The sequence below is a fragment of the Vitis vinifera genome, chromosome 8 (genome assembly GCF_030704535.1).
Source record: "Vitis vinifera cultivar Pinot Noir 40024 chromosome 8, ASM3070453v1".
Classification (NCBI taxonomy): domain Eukaryota; kingdom Viridiplantae; phylum Streptophyta; class Magnoliopsida; order Vitales; family Vitaceae; genus Vitis; species Vitis vinifera.
Genome location: NC_081812.1, coordinates 18,385,588 through 18,405,495, shown reverse-complemented (window position 1 = coordinate 18,405,495; position 19,908 = coordinate 18,385,588). Strand labels below are relative to the sequence as shown.

General features: G+C 36.0%; 3 protein-coding genes and 1 non-coding gene across 16 annotated transcripts; 2 read left to right on the top strand and 2 right to left on the bottom strand.

The window, feature by feature from the left end:
• Positions 1-1,095: 1,095 nt before the first annotated feature.
• LOC100254482 (F-box/kelch-repeat protein At1g57790) lies at positions 1,096-8,595 on the top strand. 5 transcript variants are annotated; one of them, XM_002276507.4, is made up of 3 exons: positions 1,096-1,246; positions 3,326-4,442; positions 8,083-8,595. In XM_002276507.4, exons 1-2 carry the CDS (start codon positions 1,215-1,217, stop codon positions 4,422-4,424), a joined length of 1,131 nt encoding a protein of 376 aa, XP_002276543.1. In that variant the 5' UTR covers positions 1,096-1,214; the 3' UTR covers positions 4,425-4,442; positions 8,083-8,595. The 5 variants fall into 5 exon arrangements, with proteins under 5 accessions (XP_002276543.1, XP_010654093.1, XP_010654095.1 ...); XM_010655791.3 differs by having other exon boundaries at positions 8,062-8,595; XM_010655793.3 differs by having other exon boundaries at positions 7,974-8,595.
• Positions 8,596-9,769: 1,174 nt separating this feature from the next.
• LOC100259599 (heterogeneous nuclear ribonucleoprotein Q) lies at positions 9,770-15,552 on the bottom strand. 8 transcript variants are annotated; one of them, XM_010655795.3, is made up of 9 exons: positions 15,293-15,552; positions 13,390-14,229; positions 13,207-13,326; positions 12,978-13,118; positions 12,689-12,862; positions 11,873-12,080; positions 11,597-11,763; positions 10,615-10,700; positions 9,770-10,044 (listed from the first exon to the last, which is right to left on the bottom strand). In XM_010655795.3, the coding sequence occupies exons 2-9, from the start codon at positions 13,834-13,836 to the stop codon at positions 9,912-9,914; spliced, it is 1,476 nt and encodes a 491-aa protein (XP_010654097.1). In that variant the 5' UTR covers positions 13,837-14,229; positions 15,293-15,552; the 3' UTR covers positions 9,770-9,911. The 8 variants fall into 8 exon arrangements, with proteins under 8 accessions (XP_010654097.1, XP_059595157.1, XP_002276509.1 ...); XM_059739174.1 differs by having other exon boundaries at positions 13,207-13,323; positions 13,390-13,845; XM_002276473.4 differs by having other exon boundaries at positions 13,207-13,323; positions 15,293-15,547.
• A 1,094-nt stretch (positions 15,553-16,646) lies between these two features.
• LOC100264936 (replication protein A 14 kDa subunit B) lies at positions 16,647-19,291 on the bottom strand. Of its 2 annotated transcripts, XM_002282358.5 has the most exons (4): positions 19,077-19,278; positions 17,645-17,906; positions 16,948-17,023; positions 16,647-16,828 (listed from the first exon to the last, which is right to left on the bottom strand). In XM_002282358.5, the coding sequence occupies exons 2-3, from the start codon at positions 17,901-17,903 to the stop codon at positions 16,959-16,961; spliced, it is 324 nt and encodes a 107-aa protein (XP_002282394.1). In that variant the 5' UTR covers positions 17,904-17,906; positions 19,077-19,278; the 3' UTR covers positions 16,647-16,828; positions 16,948-16,958. The 2 variants fall into 2 exon arrangements, with proteins under 2 accessions (XP_002282394.1, XP_010654100.1); XM_010655798.3 differs by having other exon boundaries at positions 16,647-17,023; positions 19,077-19,291.
• Positions 19,292-19,695: 404 nt separating this feature from the next.
• Positions 19,696-19,875, top strand: LOC132254238 (U4 spliceosomal RNA). Its single transcript, XR_009466514.1, has one exon. It is a non-coding gene; the product is annotated as a U4 spliceosomal RNA (small nuclear RNA).
• Positions 19,876-19,908: the final 33 nt, after the last annotated feature.

Below are 19,908 nucleotides of genomic sequence, written 5' to 3'. Positions count from 1 at the left end.
ACGGTTATTTTTTTTAAATATTGGTATTATCTCATTTCTTTTAATAAAATATTTATATTTTATCTTATTAATATGATATTAATCATTTCTAATTTTTTTAGCATTTTTTAAACTAAATTTGTTACCTTAAATGATTGACTCACGCTAATAGAAAAGGTTTTTTTTTAAAAAAAATTTTATAATTAGATAAAAAAAAAATATTGAAAAAGCTTAGGATTTCATCAAATGGAATGAATATTTATTAACCTTGTTGGTAAAAAAGAAAGCTAAAATTTGGTAATATCTAAAATTAACCAACACATTGATATTAAATTCAATTTCCATCAAAAAATGGAAGGATATATTTAAAACAAAATAATATTTAATACTTGGATATGCCCTAATTATAATTTTACCCTTTTTCTTCTAATAAATACATTAATAAAATAAATTGTCCTAATAAACATAGTTTTTTATTAATTTTTTTCTCCATATGTGTTATGAAATAAAATAAAAATACATGAATTTACGTAAAAAAATCCTAAACAATAAAAAAGACATAAAAGAAGAACCACTATATAAGGGAAAAAATTTGTGAAATACTATATATTAAAAACGTAAAACTATATATTAACACACACATATATATATATATATATATATATATATATATATATATATATATATATGACCCGCTCCACTACTACTATAATTCATAAACCTTAAAAAAAAAATTATAATTTATATGTCACATCATGAGTTTTTCGAATTTGTTAAATACTAACAACCTGAAAATACATAGAGAAGGATATATCTATTTTTTTATATTATAATTAAGAAATTATTTCAGCTCTTTTTCCCAACTCTTCATGTTTTCACCTTTTTTTTTTTCTCTTCAAATTCTTAAATATTGAAAATGGGAAGACAAGAGGAAGACTCGTTAGCCCAAGCCAGTCAACACATCAGACGGTCTCCAGCGGTCCAGCCTGTCTCACGGGGGAGTCACACTTAATGACGTGGCGAGTGGTTATTGGTGGGCCCAGTGAAAAGAAGTGTGGCGGGCGAACACACAAGAAGTTTACACCGAGTAACACGTGGTGTTGTAATAAGCGACTGTTACAAGTCCAGCTTCTAAAAAACAGCCCCTCTTCACACACTCTCTCTCCCTGCACTTTCTCTCTCTTGTCCTTCTCTGTACTCTCTACAGGCGCAGCTTTTTCTATTTCTCACTCACCATGTCTGGGAAGAAAAGGAGAAGATTGAAAGAGTAAGTGAGATGAGTTGCCTTCAGTGCAAAGCAATTGGTGTGATTTTTTTGTTGGGATTTTTTTTGAATTCTTGATGTTAGGGTTTGAAGAAATGTTCTAGGGTTCTTGATATCTCATCAATTTAGGGTTTATGATGAAGAATCTAAGTGTTTTGTGGCTCCCATTGAGTTCAATTATTTGGAAATGGGGTCAAGATTCAATTTTTTGGTATGTGGCTGGAATGGGGGCCAGTCCTTGAGCATGTGTGGATCAATCTGTTCTTTTGTTGTTAGATATTATGCAGATGATTTATTTTGGATGGACCATGAATATTGAGTTTTCAATTATGTGGATAGTGTTGGGTTCGAATTTATGTATTTTTGTTAAAGAGAATTTAGGGTATTGGGGTTCCTGTTGGAGGTTTTATTGGGGTTTTGTGTTCAATCTAAAGCAAACATTCTTAGGCATTTAGGTTTTGATTGTTGGTAATTAGATTAGTTGCTGGTGGATTATTGCTGTTTGTGCTCATATTCTTTTTATTGGTTCTTTTTAAAGGAATGGTCTTTTATATAGCTAGAGATGAGGAACTGATGCTTTGTTCTCAAGTCTAAACAGAGCTACTCTTGGTGTTCATTTATATAGTTCAGGGATACGTGAGAAGATTTGTACAATTGGTTCTAACAACCTAATTTAACCTAACAATTCTAACAACTAATCTATAGGTCATGAGTGGCATAACTACATTTTAACTATTTAACCACTAAGCTAGTCATCATCCCACAGAATGGTGGACCTTTTTTTTCCATTTCATACTACTATTTTTTTTTAATGTGTATTATTTGTTATTTTGTTCATTTTCTGAAGGAAAAAATAACAAGTAATGCTCTTGTCTTGCTTATGTGAACTTTAAGGGATATGAAGTCTCTGATTGCCTCAATGACACTAACATAGGTGTTGATGGTGGTGAATGGTGGTATGTGAAATCAGGAAGCAGATAATTAGTAAGTGTGCACAAGCTGAACAAGATAATATTTGCAATATGTTTGGGATTGAGCAGGTGATACAAGATCCCGATGTTTTAAGTCCTGATTGAGGTGGTGGGATTCGTGGTTTTCCATAATCGGGAAATAATTTAAGTGAAAAGCTTTGGAATAACAGTCTTGGAATAATGGCCAGCCGTCTTTCCTTCATTTCCAATTTACAATCAGATCCCAGTTAGCAAGAGACCTCTGTACTTCTAGTTCAGGAAATGATATGCTTTCTGACTGCTTGATTCCAGTGGATATGGCTTGGCATTGTTTTTAAAATTGATGGGATAATCATGTGCACAATACAAATAGCTTAAAACTTGCAACCCTATCAATTTTGAAACCAACCCTATTATTTTTTCAAATGAATAAATGACTAAGCTACTAATCATCTGTGTTGTAGGTTGAGTTGTTATCTAGTTTTCCATAACATCATGCACAACCATTAACAAAAGTTTAGAATTTTCAGTGGCTAGTAGAGATAATTTTTAAAACTTGACTTTGTTGTGTAAAGTGTAAACCCTTGTAACCCTAAAACATGGGCTGAACTGAGGTGTTAAGTGCATGCAATTGAATCATCTCTTCTAATTTTGTAAAGTTTCTTACTTACCTTTAACATTTTCTTTAACTAAGTTTGAGTACTCCAGGACATATATACTAGGGTTTGTCTCCTTTTTCTGGCAATTATGTGCATACTCATTGGCTTCTTTTTTCATTTTTTATTTAGAAAAAGGGACTCCTTGGCACATGATCCATGATTCAGTCAAGGTACATAGAATCTTGCATTTGGTGTGGATCTTTTAAGAAGTCCTCCATGTTTGTTAGCTTTTGGTTTGGATCCATAGATTCTAAAATGGTCCATTACTGACATGCTAAGCGCTCTGCTACTGTTTGGAGCAGTTTAGAGTGTTTACTGGGTTTTCAAGGTTAGTCTTAAATCAGGCATTGTAGGGTTTGGTAGTTGGTTGTTGCATTATAGGGTTTGGTAGTTGGTGGTTGCATTATATGCTTATTAAAATGTTATCGTTCATTCTTGTACGCTTAAAACTGATGGAATTTAGTGCTTCATAGGTTAGCTGAAACAACCGCAGACAAGCAAGCAATTACAAATGCAGAGAAGGCAGTGACACTGGAGCTACAAAGTTGGTCTGACCTTCCGGCAGAACTTTTGGAACTGATTATGTCCTGTCTAACTCTAGAGGAGAATATTCGCGCATCTGCTGTTTGCAAGAGATGGTACTCAGTTGCAATTGCCACCCGGGTGGTAAACCAAACCCCATGGATTATGTTCTTTCCAAAGGTTGGTGACACGTATGAATTCTATGATCCATTACAGCGCGAGACCTACTGCATTGATTTACCAGAATTATGTGGCTCTAGGGTTTGTTCTACCATTGATGGATGGTTGTTACTATACAGACCTAGAACTCACCGTGTGTTCTTCTTTAATCCCTTTACTAGGGAGTCAATCAAACTGCCGAGATATGAGATGTCCTATCAGATAGTTTCTGTCTCTGCTGCCCCAACATCTGCCAGCTGCATAGTATTCACAATTAAGCATATCAGTCCCACTGTCGTTGCTATTAGCACTTGTCATGCTGGTGCTACCGAGTGGACTACTGTTAATCACCAAAATCGCCTGCCTTTTGTTAGTAGCATTTGGAATAAGTTGGTTTACTGCAATGGACTCTTTTATTGTCTTAGCCTCACTGGTTGGCTAGGGGTTTTTGATCCAGATGATCGTTCTTGGGATGTTCTTTCTATCCATCCACCCAAATGCCCTGAGAACTTTTTTACCAAAAATTGGTGGAAGGGTAAATTTATGTTAGAACACCAGGGGGAGCTCTTTGTTATTTACACATGTTCTACTGAAAACCCTATTGTATTTAAACTGGATCGAAACAAACTTGTATGGGAAGAGATGAAAACCCTTGATGGTATGACAATATTTGCAAGTTTCTTATCATCTCATGGAAGAAATGACCTCCCGGGAATAATGAGAAATAATGTCTTTTTCTCTAAAGTTCGTTTTTACGGAAAGCGTTGCATATCATACTCTCTCGATGACTGTAGATACTATCCACGTAAGCAGTATCATGACTGGGGAGAACAAGATCCCTTTGAGAGCATTTGGATTGTACCGCCACAAAACTTCTCAGCCTTCAGTTGAAGAACTGTACTGTCATAGGTGAGCCTGTTGGTGATATGCATTTATGAATTTTAGCATCTTTGTTTTTTATTTTCCTCATTATGTTTGTTCATAATTACAGTTGATATAATGCTTAAAATGCTTTTCGTAAAAGTAGTTCCTTGTACTCGGCTTTGCAATGATGGTTAGGGAAGTCCTATTATTGTGGTTTTTTTTTTCTCTCTCTTGCAAATAGTCCATCTGGTATAAAAAAATTTTCCGGACACTTCTAATTGATTATGTTTTAAACTTTCTGTGCTTGTTTCCGTAATATGCTAATCACCAATCATGCTCAAGGTTGGTCTTCAATATCATGGTTTTACCTATACTATAATTGTAGTTAGTAACAACTTTCACGCTTCTGTTAATATGGGTAGTTTCTCTAATCGTTTTCCTATTAAAGTTGTTTGGACAGCCAATTTTCCTAAAACTTAAACTTGTTGGATCTGAGCCTACAATGTATATCATGCACTTCAACTCCCTCCCTCAAGTAACCTCCTTTTGGACTTACATATGGACTTAATAAAAATGGGAAATAAACATGTGGTGAGGTTTGAACACATGACCTCCCATCAAACAAGGCTTTGGTACCATGTTGGACAACTATTTTCCTAAAAGCTTAAACTTGTGGGATTTAGGCCCACCATGTATGCGCTCAACAAGAACTATTGCCAAATTAAGCTGATAGCATTGAGAACTGAGACCACAGGAAAGTTGGGTAGAAAACTTCCTTCAGAAATGCTGCCTTTCTCTTTTCTGAATCCCATTTTAAGAGGTGTAGTTTGGTTTTTGTGAACTTCAGCACCATAGCATGCACATTCCCAATCTAGTGCCAATATGTGTTAAAATGCATTTTATGTTTCAACATGTGGCTGGCATATTGTGCAATGGTAACATAGAGTAAAACATAGGTGGCTTCCTTTTCTCCAATTTGTATTCATGGAAACTCCTGGTACCTTTCAATGAAAATTGCGGATAATTGCTTGAAAATGGAAAGAATGACCCTGGAGAACAGCAAGTGAAGTGTTCTGGAGATCGTATAGTAATAGTACTTTACAGTTTTGAATCTTAAGCTTAAACATCTGCTATGGTTAGTTTGTTTTGTAGCTACCAGTGGGGATGGCTGGTTGTAAGGAGGAAGAATGCCCACCATTTTGCTATTCCTGGATAACTTTATGAAAGATAATGGTTGATGCATGGTCTTTATTGGTGAAGACCAAGAGGCTCACTATGGATTATATATGGGCTATAGATTGCAGTTCATTCCCACATCTACTTATCAAAACAAGAGAAGAAAGAGGGAAAATAGAGAGCAAACATAACAGAAGAGAGAGAGAGAGAATGAGAGGGTCCCACCCTAATTTGGGTTGCTCCTTACACTCCATCACTAGGGCTGCTTCATTATGTTGCACCTTTTATGTGCAGTTGTAAGTACTTTCCGTACAGCATAACACTTGTACAATATGTTGTAATAATCCCTAACTTGTATAATACGTTGTAATACTCCCTATCCAGCTGTAGACCAGCTCTTTATTTTCTTGGAAACCAATACAAAATAAGCTTGATGGATGAGGTATTCTTCAATCTCCTGAAGTATGAATATAGTCTCTTGTGAGAACTTCTCTGCCTGTCCCCTCATCGACTATTCCAAGCATCCGCATAAGATCTCTAATCTCCAGCATAAGGTAATTATAACATCCTACCAGCTATATTTCATTTAATAGATAACTGTGGCTGAATTTCAACCTCTAGGCCCCCTTCCATTAACTTGCCATTCTCATCCTTAGGACTTTGACATGCTTTGCTCCGTATATCCTTGTCTCATCCAGTGGTTGGTTCTATATTTTAGCAAGTGGCTAGTAGGTACAGGCAACCTCTGTTTTGCATAGGTTAGGTATGTTTATTTTCGTCTCTGAATAGGAGGGTATCAATTGACGTTCCTAGCTCCCTTCCAAACCTGGATACCTTTATGTAAATTTTTTTTTTTTTAGTTGATCATAATAATTGTATGGAAATAACTTTTCAAGTGAAATTTAAGACTATGGGTAGTAATGCAGAAAGTATTTTTAGTATTGAGTTGAAATATAGACCCAAAAGGGTGGTAACTTGAAATGGATTGACTACCGGAAGACAGTTCTCAAAAGACAAGCTTTTAATTACACAAAGGCATCATTAGGATGGAATCTAATAGCATAGATCCAATGTAGTCTTTAGGTTTGCTTTCTCGAAGATAAATTCATTGGTCCTATGGGTTTCCATGTAAATATACTTGGTAATGATATGGAAAGTCAGTTTGCATATGCTAGCTTGTTTGTGGCCTTAGCGGTTTTGTGCTTTGTGCCAACCTGAAAAGCTCCATCATGGCAATGCGGCTGCCTATTTTTCATTCAAATAGAGGACTGTTGGTCAAAAAAGGAAGGTAAATTTTGGGATCATTTACATTAGGCTTTTGTTAAACACACCAGCCTTTCCTCTCTGTACATGCACCCTATTTTAAAAATAAAAAGGAAAAGGTGGGTGTATTTAATTAACATCACCCTTTACCTTAATTCTTTCATTCTGAAACCAATTCAACAGCAGCTGGTTGTTGGTGACTCTTAGAATCTGATGCAGACCGCTATAGGAGGTTCTAGGTTCAAGCCTTTTGATCCCCCCCACAACCCAACCCAAAAATACTTAAGTTGAGGAATCTGTTTTGAGGGGACAAGGGCATCACGAGTGTGGGGGACATGAACCATAGGGAAAACATCCTCAACATTCATGATGTGATTTGTAGAGAATATATATCATTATCCCTTCTTTTCTACATCACATGGGGATGTTAATTGCCCTTGTGTGGGATTTTGTGACCTTTGTCTAATTTTTTCTTTTGGGTTGATGGAGTCTGAGTTCAATCCAATTTTTGTTTAACATTTTACTAGTATGTATATAAGATAAATGAGCGGAAAAATCTGGAAAATACAGGATCAGGAAATAATGCATTTGCAAAAAGTAGTTAGATGGATTGCTCGTATAAATCAAAGGTCAACAATTGCACCAAAAAGAAGTGGTATATAACTCAGATGATGGAGCTGGAAGGATGAGAAAACATTGTATTGAGGCTGCAAAAAATGATTAGGTGGTTTTTTATATTGATAATAGCTCTATAGCTGAATGGATCAGTCATAATTGGTCAAAGCTCTGGTAGGAAGCCACTCCCTTAGATGAGGCTCTAGATTGGGGAGAGAAGTGAAAGAGAAGGGCCATGCAGCTGAGCCCTGGTAGTTGAGACAATGTTTTACTGACCTAAGTTCTCTTATTACCGAGGAAGAGGGATCCTTATATAAACCTTTGGAATTTGCTCATAGGATTCTGCGGTGTAGTGGCGTATTGTTAGGTATACAGTTGTCAAAATCAGTGAATATTTTGCCGAACTTGGCAAGACTTGGAAGGACTGCTCTATTCAATTAGCAATTTTAATATTCTGCTTTATTTATCTATCTCCGGCAGATAAACATTTACCTGATAATGATTTCTTATTGTTGAAATCAGTATTAGAGCCCTTTGGTCCGGCAGGATCATCATCATGCGTTTTATCTTGTACCATGATCATTTTTGCCTAAGCAGAGATTTTGCTCAGGTTCATTCCTCTGAAGTGCAGGTTGAAGTGGCCTATTATTCCGTTTTGGCCCAGCAGTATTTTGGATTGAAAGTTTTTTGGAAGCTTAATAATGTAACAACAACAATGATGGGAAGGTCCTTTACTCACCTTGGAAGGAACAAAGGAATCGACAGAACCTTTTTTGGGTACAGCTTTTGAAGTTTCTAGAAATTTGCAGGGCCTTTGAAAACAACATTCTGTCAAGAGTAGCTGCACTGCCTCTAAATTTTTTGTTTTAATGCTATGATCGTGTTTTTGGATCAGACCTGTTTAGTTATTTACCTTGCCCTTTTTCTATAAAGTTCAGAAACCATAGTTTTCATTTCTGTCAACCTGAAGACTTGGATGTTGTTTTATAAGAAATCTTCATCAGATGATTTAGAGTCGAAGGGTGCTCAAGGCTGTCTTCTTGTTTTTTAATAATCTTCTTGAGATGATTGTCAGTCAAAAGGGTGTTGAACGCTGTGAGTGTACTTAGTCTAGATTTATGAAATTTGCCCTTTTCTAACAAAAGTATGTGTTGTGAGTGCTTTAATTGGGAGCCCTATTGAAGTTTGTTTGGTTGGATGGATATAACATATGGTAGGATAAGAGACGAGTTAATATATTTTTATCTCATTTATATTGATGGGTGATGAGATCGAATAAATTATTATTCCATTATGTATCATATCCCTTTTTTTAACCACACGTAGGATATTCATATCCCTTATGAGATATGAGATCCCAGATATCCTAAATCATAAATCTACATTTCTTATCATTTTTTTTTATGTTTAATTTCAAATTTTTATAAATTACTTTCTTTATAAAAAAAATTAATTTTGATTAAAAAATTGAAGTAAAAAAACTAAAGAAGTATGTATAAAATACTGAAAATATCATTTAATATATAAAAGTTGTTTTATATGTTTAATAATGTAATATAATATTTTTTATTTATGAATTTTAAATATTTTAATTATGAGTATTGTTAATAAATGAATAAACCAATAAATATTGACTAAATTATAAATTTTATTATGATTTTCAAATAATATTAAACATGTGAGGATTTCATCCATTGGGATGTAATATAAGTTTTTTTTCAAAACAAGTATAACACATTGGAATATTATAGAATTTTCATTCCATTTTTTATTCTTTTTCATTCTAATTTTTTTTATTTTTATAAACCAGCATCTTATAACATATCAAATTGGATGTAATATTTTATTAAATATAATATAAAAAAAATCACATCGCATTAGAAATGATATCCTACATAAGATGCACTATGGAATATAATATTTTTTAGTTTACAAATCCGGTCCCTAGCCCATTAAATATTTACTTAAAAGGGTTATAATCCCAATCTGTTATCAGGCATCTCTTATTTTAGTAGGCTTTTCAAATGCTCTGATTAACAATTTGAATCAAGTCCAAAGAGTTATGGATCTGGAGCTGGAAAAAATTGCAGGTATTTCATCAGACACCACACTAATTGCAATGAATTTTGATTGATCTGATATTCATATCCAGTGCGTGGGAATGGGATCAGATAAATTCAGATGGTCAAGTGAGTGTCACCTTGACGTGGTGGAAGTCATCAGTTCAGTTGGGGGGCCTGAGAGGCGGGGGTTTACCCTGTGGCGGATGTCAACAGTTCGAGTCTGCTTATCTCCAACCATTGATACAATGGGCAAAGTATGAAAACTTCCAACATTTCCATCACAACAAGCTGTGGCTATTTGGTGAAACCATTAAATATCAGTGTCAACCAAATTACGGTAATTTAAGTGATGCAGGAACTTCCCCTGCTACAATTGCATTCAGACAAGGCGACTGACTCAATATGGATTATACCATCTGCGGCCATAGCCTCTGTCACCACTATGCCTTCCCCCACTAGTGCTGCCGCCTCCACTCCTGTCACTCCTAGGCTGTGATGGAGGGGTGTATGGCTGCATTCCAGGCTGCTGCCTACAGTGAGTGAGAAAAGTCAAATCAATTTGGGCTGCAGAATCAAGCATGCTCCAGAACTATGATAAGCTTTGGAAACTAACAAAATGCAGCAAACAGGTACCAAGACAAGGTGATCAGGTTTGCACAATTACTATAAGCACCTAAACATTCTAAGCTCTGGCGGTTCCAAATTTCAGTTTTGGTAGGTTCTCATAGAGAACAATAAAATTTAACCGGCAGACTTATTTGTATGAAGAGTCATAATCTCTTGATGGCTCAAAATCAAATTAAAAAATTGAAATTCAAGACCCTGTTCCAGTATCCCCTTTAAATAGGATACCTATGGTGCACATGCACAGGTGCAAATTGATTGTTTAAATGATGTGCAAGTTGGTTCTTATTTCAACTGCCGCAAGTAAACAAAGTATTCCAGTGTGGATAAAGATGGTTGCTGGATGAGCAAGTGCTAATAGAGAATTAATAGCATGAAACCAAGTAAAAGACAAAAATCTGATGGAAACATGCATGCTAACAACATGAGGTAACATGTTCCACAAGTAACCAGCAAAATCAAAAGCTTATACTTACAGGACATATCCAATCCTTCCATCAGGCAAAAGCATTGGCATCATGGCTGTGCCAGCAGAAGTCAGTCCCCTACCATAGGTCAGTGGCTGCAAGATGTTGACATCTATATCAGGAAGATACCAATCACACAAAACCACAAGCATCACTAACAAATCACCACATTATCAGGTAGAACCTCCCAGCAAATTGTTACAAACTAGTCCTTTTAAAGTATATGCCTCAATGGAATGCACACAACTCAAGCATTCATTTCATCATGGAATATATTAACAAATTCTCAGAGAAGCAACAAGTTCAAATTATGGTTTAGATTTCAAAGAAGTCTCAATGTGTAGATGGCCCTTAACAGCAAAATACAGAAGTGAGAACAGGAACCGCGGGAATGCAAAAACCCTTACCCTCAAAAGGTTTCAAAGGTGTCCAGCATAGAGGAGTCAGTACACAATTTTAATATACATGCAAATGCATACACAATTAAAATATTAATAACAAAACTGCAATTTTATTTCTAGATTTGAATATTTCAATAGCAAATTGTTTTTTAATTTCCTTAAAATTTGTTAGGGTACTTTTTGAATTAGAATCTTTCACACACACATACACTCACACAAGGTAGTCTAACTCTTTTGAGCTTGCATCAAGAGGGAACTGCAATTCTGTCAACAGTAATTTCTCTGAACCCACAGCTAGGGACCACAATATCATGGTTTCAGAGAAAGAGCATCACCCAATATAGAAGGTCCTGAAACTAGGAACCCCCTCCTTGCTCTCTTTCATTCTGTCTTAGGATGGATAAATTTACACTATGAATAGTACTTATTTTTTCTTAGAGTTAGCCCCAACAGCAATAGGAAGAAATTGAGCATTTCTGTAAACAAGTCCAACAAAGGTAACACCAACAAACAATCCCCCATCATCATAAAAAAAAAAAAGAGTGAGGAAAAAGGAACAGAAAATCAAAAAAAGATAAAAATCAACTTACTTGTCCAAAGCCTGCAGCACCATATCCTGCACCTGGAGCACCACCAAGCAAACCATAACCAACCCAAGGAGGGTAGCTTGGAAGTAAGGCTGACTTCTGTGAATTTGATCCACCAGAAAACTTCTTATCTGCCTGTGGTTTCGCAAGAGAACACCCTAAAATGTGACCTACCAATGAAGAAAAAAAAAGGGCCAACCAAAATCATCCACAGTGCCGCTTCATCATAAGAAGTAATATTAATAGTGACAAATGCAAAGTATAAAGAACCACTATTACCATCAATTTCGTATTTTTCAGTGTTCTTTAGTGCCTTCATGGCACTGGACCTTTCAGCAAAGTGAACAAAACCAAATCTGCAGTTTTCCTGTCCAGCCTTTGCAGGAGGAATAACTACTTTTGTGATCTTTCCATGTTGTCCAAACAACTCCCTTAACTGATCTTGAGTCATGTACTTTGGTAAATTCTTGATGTATACTGCCTTTACCTGTGAGGGACAACTCGAAGTCATGATTTAACAACATTCCACAGACCAAGTGACCCTCAACTTATTTCATGTAATAGCAATGCTGCCTACATGCAAAAGTTCGCTCATGGAAAATTTCACAATGGTTCTGAATGAGAGATTAGTGATGACATTAGAAAATAAATAAATACATAAACAAAGTTTAGAGAACAATTTGATCATTCCTATTCCAAAGTAAGCAGAAGGATTAAATGGCAGCAGCCATTCAGATTCCATTACCATTTCCCAGTCTATAAGGATAGATTACTCCTCCTTTCTTTCATGCATGTACAGCTGCTACCATCGAGGTAATTAAGGATACAAGCACAAATACAAGATGACTGATAATACAAAACAAGACAACCTCTAACCACCAGTAACAAATGAATTGCAGTATAACTAGGCACAGACAGTGGTGTAAGCATTTGACACAGAAGTGACTTTTGACGCAGAAAAATGATAAGGCAAGATTAGGAGGATCCTCCAAGTAGGTTATTTTAGAATTATTATTGTGTCAAATGATTTTGAAGCATGCACCATATTGTTTCATTCAAAGAGAGCCACATAAATGCAAGTACAGAATAGAAGACCTGTGAAGCAGCAGAAGACTCCACGTTTTTAGGGTCAGCCCAACTCACAGTTGAAGCATTATTGTCAAGCTTAAATTTAGGATTTGACATCTTTTTTCTTGAGTATTCTGCACATGCATGATTATAATATTCGATGAAAGCAAATCCACGGTTCCGGCTGGAGTTCTGTGGGTCCTGTAATAGTTAAGGAGATTCAAATAATCGAGTTGATCAAGCACCAACGGAAACCAGCTTGGAAGTGCAAAAAGCAACATAAAAATGATATGGAATGTGATTAAAAAACACAAACCTTCCAAAGGTCCACCAAATTAACTCCAGGTCCAATCTCTGTTACAACCTTCTTCATATCTTCCTCTTCCCAGGTTCTGGGGACATTACTAATGAACAATCGATGCTTTACTTGAGATGCTGAACACTTTATCTTTCTTCCCTGGAAAAATAGAAAAGGAACTTATATAAGTGTCACATTATTGATGAACAAGTGAGCGTCTAATGAATAACTTAAGATGTTGAATTACCTTTATTTCGGCATTATTCAGCTCCTCCATTGCCTTAGAAGCCAATTCCTTGGTTCTGAATGTCACAAAAGCATAGCCCTTGGTTTCAGCAGAATCTTTTCCCTTTAAAATTCTCACCTGCTGTCCACAATTTAAATAAAATACAAAACACACAGAAGAAATTGATAAACAGCAGCATCTTACCTCTGTAACTTCTCCTACAGGTTCACAAAAGCCCCTCAAATCCTCTTCAGAAGCATTATTTGGAATGCCACCAAGGTAGACCTCTGACCCATGAGGAGGAAGTGCTAGTAGTTCTGCATGCCTTCTATTTTCATTGTCTACTTCTCCTTTGGCAGATTTTATCTCATCGTCACCATCTGGATCTTTTTGTGCATCAGCAAAGTAGGTATCTTCCTCCTCTTCATCTTCTTCCACCTCTTCTTCTACTTCTTCTTCCTCCTCTTCCTCTATCTCTTCCACTTCTTCCTCTACTTCTTCAGACTCAACCTCTTCCTCCTTTGTATCCTCATTGTCTCCATCAAGGTCCACACGCTCTTCAGGTTCCGCAGGCTTTTCACATTCAATGGGGTTCTCAGATACATTTGGATTCTGTGCTGCAGCTGCAGCACTTGCTCTTGTCCTTGGCATTGTACGTATCTAATAAAGTAAGCTTGCAAGACAACTGTGAAGGAAGCAAAGAAGCCAGAAGCATTTGCAGAAGAAAGAGAACAAATGGGGAAAGGTGGAAACAAAATGAAAGGCCAAAAGGAGTTGCAGAGTAAGAATCTCGATTGAATATGTGCCATGAATATGGCTCCAAGGAGTTTGCAATTGAATGTTTTCCGATAAAGGGATCATAACACAGTAGCAGCACTAATAGAGACAGGCAAGAGATAATTCTGAATGACAATCAAGAGGATGATGATGCTAAATGGGTACAGAAACAATGGTACAAAAACAATGAAGCAATGAATGTCTCGATATTTAGACACTGAATGTTGGCCCAAAAATAATGGGCAGTTTATTTGTTTAACTATTTATCTGGAACAATTCATAGAAAAAGAAAAAGGGACAAAGAAAAAGAAGAAACAAAAAAGACAATGAATGAGAAATTGAACGACTTGCAGTAGAAATTATAAATAATGGACAGTTTATGTGTTTAACTATTTATCTGGAACAATTCATAGAAAAAGGGACAAAGAAAAAGACGAAACAAAAAAAAAAAAAAAAAACAAAGAATGAGAAATTGAACTACTTCAGTAGAAATTATAAGGAGATAATTCATATGCACTATGCAGGAAGATAACTGGAGGTGACATCAACATCAGAAAAAATTAAAAAAAAAAAAATGTAGAAAGTGTCTCCAGTAATCAAATTGAGAAAATGCATCTGAATCTGATGTATTTCAGTTCCAATATACATGTACAAACCAAGGTTCATGTGGCAACAAGCAATTTCAAACACATTTTCCATAGAAATTGCACGATACTAGAATTAGTTAACAGACCCGTTATGTTAGTTCTCCAGGAACATGTATATAAACTGAAGTAGTAAGCAATTTGAAACACAATTTCTACAGAGAAAATGGCTCAATCCTGAGTGGTATAAAAACAAATGCACATTAAACTGTTGAAGAAGAAAAATGACACAACCAATAGGGATAGATGAGAGAGTAGAAAACATTTTTCACACTGAAAAAAATTAGGACACCCGTTAATAAACCACGGGTTTAAATTGAATAACATAGCACAATCCCACAGATTCTCTTAGATTATGAAAGAATGGGCCTGCTGATAGAGCTGGGTTCTTATTGGGTCGATATTAATGACATCTATTAGGAGACAACTCATCAAGCTACAACTGAATTAACCCTTTTTTTTGTCAGGTTTATATATCTTCCTTTATTCTTGATAGTAGAAGAGGAAAGTCGAGATATGTCCACAAATGAAATTATGCAAACAGATTCGAATTTATAATGAATAAAAAAAAAGGGGGGGAAAACCGTGCCATTACAAACTCAGCTGCTTAGCAACAAATCATAGAAAAAAAAAGGAAGAAATGCAATCAAAATTGGATCAGAATAGTGAAGAGATAGAAATTATACCTGAGTAAAAAGAAAGCCTGGAGGAGAATGTCAGGACAGTCAAAACCCTAGTTTTGAATTCCTCACTTCAAAAGCTTGATGTTTGCCCTAATTGCCAGCTGTCGCTCTTCCCCCACTGCTCTCCATGTAATATAGTAATCCTAATCGGTGCGGCGGCACCACAGCTTTCCTGTTACTAAGGTTATCTTTAATTTTGTTTTTTGTTGTTTTTTTAATGACGTCAGTTGCTTTCATCGAACACAGGTGTAGCGAAGAGATGCAGACTGAAATGAAAATCATTGAAAATGATATGTAAAGCAAATTTAGCGTTGACTCATTATTTTTTGAAAAAAAATAAAATAAATTTGACATTTATCTCTTTGCATCCCACACGGGCCACACCTAGAAACATTCTTGTTATCATCCAATGACTAGAAACGTTTTATATTTTATTTTTTTATTTTTTTATTTTTATTTTTATTTTTACTTTTTTCTTTTTATTATTCTCAATCTCAATAATTTTTAGGTGAATAACTTAAAAGTAATAAATTTTAAGTTAATAACTTTAAAATAATTTAACTTAAAATTAAATTCCAAAATCCACTGAAATCATGTAAGGATTCCAGCCCAAATGGGGTCACCTCCAATCCACCCTACCCCATTGCATGATTCTGGGTATCCATTATTCAATTTGAGAACATAATCCCAACTCAATTATAGTGCTTCATTTTAGGAGACTCTTGTAAAAACCAGTAAAATGGTTCTTGGTCCTGCAAATTTAGCACTAGCAAGCTCTTGTCAGCTCAGCCAATGAACCTTCATGGACTGCTAGAGGGTCATCCTCACTGGAAAATACTTTGGCAGAAGGGCGGCCTTGACGATGGAGGATGCTTGGGCACAAAAGGTAAGTGATTAAGGAATGTTAATAGTCTTCTGGAGTATCAATTTAAAAAGTTGGGCAGGAATATTAGTAGTCTTCTGTATTATTTTGAACAAAAAGATCCAATGAAGTCTTCAACTTCCCCCAATTTGCCTATGGAATGATCATAGAATCGATGAAAACATCCACATCCATTTCACTTTCTGGGACTAGTAGTGATGTTTGGAAATATAAACGCCCCAGGGAGAAACCTTTTAGTTGGGGAGTATGTTTTGGGATTCCATTCTTAAGGGATAAGTATGAAAAATGGATAGAAGAATGTGTTACTTAAAGCCCCTCGATCTAAAAGATAAAAAACTTCTTTAGCTGCTTCCCTCACTATATATTATTAATAGAACAGGGCTTGAGCAAATTTCCTTTCCTTGTTCACCTACCTGCATCAAGGCTATAGGCCACACAGTTCCACGTACAAACTCTCCTGTAAAAAGATGAGTCTTCAATAAAATGGAGCAGATTCCATAATTTTCGTATTCAATCTTTTACATGACTGCCACTTCAATAAAATTTTCCAAAAAATAATATCATATTACAGAAAAATGGAGCAGATTCCATAGTTGTCAAAATGCAGATACGAACTCTAGCAACCATGCACCTATGCCATCAGTCCATGAGAGCACCTGAAGCAAAAGTACCAAAACCTAAGGAATTGGCTTAGTTCATCTTTGTCTCCTGCTGGTATACATTGTCATTAGGTGTTTAAGTAATGATGCAAATGGTTGCTCAATCGTGAACTAACCTCACTATACATCAGAGAAACAAGTGTTTATATTCCCCATTTGCAAGTTGGCAAAGCTGATTGTATGCATACGTGTCTGCCAAAAAATAAATAAGCTTTCTCAGAAGCAAAATCACAAAATGTTCCAGTAAGTTAAAAATGTGAACTCATATGCTTAAAGAACATATTTCTGATTATACAGTTTACTCTCAAGACCTCAAACTGTTAAACATCTGCACATATCCCCCGCAAGCACAAGGGAACCATGACTCTACTGATTCCACTTATCATATACAAATCAGTACTCAAATGGGTTAGAAACTAAAACCATCCTGGACTACTATCCAATAAATTGTCAAAAATTTCCACCTATTCAATTCAATGCAATATTTGTTATTTATTTATTTATATTTTCTAACAATAATCAAAGCATGAGGAGTATTTCAGTCATCTTTCAACACACATGCATAGGCGTGCTCCAAGTAAAATCTAGAATCAGAAGTCACTGTAAACATCTTCTGCCATCCAATTCAAATACAATATATTAATTCTGATGGTGCATGCTTATGCATGTGTGTTGTGATTTTCAGGAGAAGTGCTTCACCCATAAGCAATAAGAGCATTTACTTCAGGTGATGGCAACAGGCAAAAATAATTCAAGAGGACTGGAATGGCCTATAGCACAGGGAGAAATTTCATAAGGGACCAAAAGACTTACCAAATGTGTCACCAAAGTTGGTCCATATTTCAGCCCGGATGGATTGGTTACTGTCTGCAATACCAATTACCTCAACAAAAGTTGTTAGAGGAAAGGATGGTGGGGTTCCTTTTATGACCAGCTGTTGTTCATCTGTAGATTTTCCAATTATGACTCCACCTTCAGATCGTATAACCTGAATCACTGCTCGAACCTTTCTTCCCACATACATGCGCAGCAGCTCCATATTGACAAAAACTGCAGGGTTTGATGTATCCATCTCCTGCAAAACACATTACAGATTCACTATGTTTCCAGATCTAGATGCTAGAGAATAGTTAGCATGTGTTGGAAGAAATCAACTTGGTTAAAGTTAATTCACAAGCCACTTGTCAACAAATTTCTCCTAGCAAAATTGTGTCCCTCTGGCAATTTGCTTTCCTGAAAAACAGAATTGTGTTCTAGCCAAGGAATCACTTCAACTATAGAGTTGAAAGAGCAGTCTACTTCAAGCAAAAATATAAGGCAAGTGTATTAGGCTGAGCCCACAATGAGACCATAAGGACTTCTTTTTTGGCTTCAAGGCATGTAGGGTTTATAGCCCTTTAAGCATTTCTGGTGTAGGGTTATCAGTTTCTTGGTTAAGTGAATCTATTCTATGCCATGACCACTAGCCACCACCTCATGGTATGACTAGCACATTCAGGATCTTACAAAGAAAATAAAACGGCTGAAAAGATCAAGCATGCCCTAAAGGCACATAAGTAAACGATAGAAGACAGTGCAGCCAATAAAGAATCCTTTATGATATGCCTAATAATTGGTAATCCTGAAAGTGCTTAACAGACCCATTACATTAACTCCATAGAGATATGTACAAAAACTGAAATGATAGGCAATTCAATTCACACTTCCCAAGAACAAAACCACTTCAATCCCGGGTGGTAAATAAAGAAATGTTAATTTTATTATTAAGAGAATAACAGAAACAACAGAGAAAGACCGGGGGGTTGGGACAGTGATAGTGGATGAGATGAGAAGTTGGAAGTTAGAAGACATTTTCCACTCTAAAAAATCACGGCAGCCTTGAATTAACGGGTTTTAAATTTAAGACATTGCACAATCCAACCGATTCTCTGAGATTATGCACTACATTACAACTAGGGTTAGGTTTGGATCCATATCATCCACCCGGGAACAACCCATCGAGAATAAGAACTGAATCAGACCATTTTTTTTTTTTTTAACAATAAAAGAGGAGATGAGCTTTGGATTCAAATTTGAAAAGACAGTAGAAAAAAGGGCGGGAAAATTGTAATCATTCACAGCTTGTAATGGAAAACAATACCACTGCATATCTCATCAAAAATCTAGCAAACAAATAGAAAGGGATGAAAAAAAAATTGGCTAAAGAAGAGAAAAAGTAGAATAATGAAGATGAAAGAGTACGTACCTAAGTTGGAACGATCGAAGAAAGAACGAGGCCGAGGACGAGAGTGGCTTCGGCCTGTCCCACCTAAACCCCTAAATTTGAGTTTTAAAATAATCGTTTGGGCAAATGGTTGAGGTCCCGAAGCTTTTAATGCCCAATTTGCGCTTCCATCCTTTAAAGTCCCTTCACTAATGGCACTCTCACTCCGTCAGCGTTTACGCAAAATATTTAGAGGAGAAAGAAATTATTTAAGTACAATAATATAATACATATTCTTCTCCCTTCATTAAAATAGAATTGTTTGATAATATAATAATCATATCATTTTTAATTTATCTTATTTTCATTTATATTTTTACAGTTAAATTAGAAATTAATTTTTATTTTTATAATTCCAAAATTAAAAGTAATAACATGAATAGTATGTTTTAACGTTTTCTGTGACAAGAATTGAGGAGGGATGGATAGGCTGACAGCTGATAGCCTATTGGAATGGTGATAGGCTGATAGCTGACTAGGGACGGACGGTTTACATACGGTTGCAACTTTGCTGTTTGTCCCACATCGAAGATAGAGAGAAACTAGTTGAGGAGGGAGGAGGGGGGTGATTAAAATGGGACGCAACAGATAGAGTAGTTTCATCTTTGCGCTTGGGGCAATGACGCAGCTAGTGAGGTTCCAACCGAGGCGCGTCAATTGCTGGTTGAAAACTATTTCCAAACCCCCTCTTTGGCCTGGGTTTGGCCCTGGCCAACTCCCTATGGGGGGTAAAGTCCTACAATTCCAGTTCAAGAAGGCTTTTTGAATGGTACCGTTTTATGCTGGTTTGCAATGGTTAAAAGCAGTAAGAATG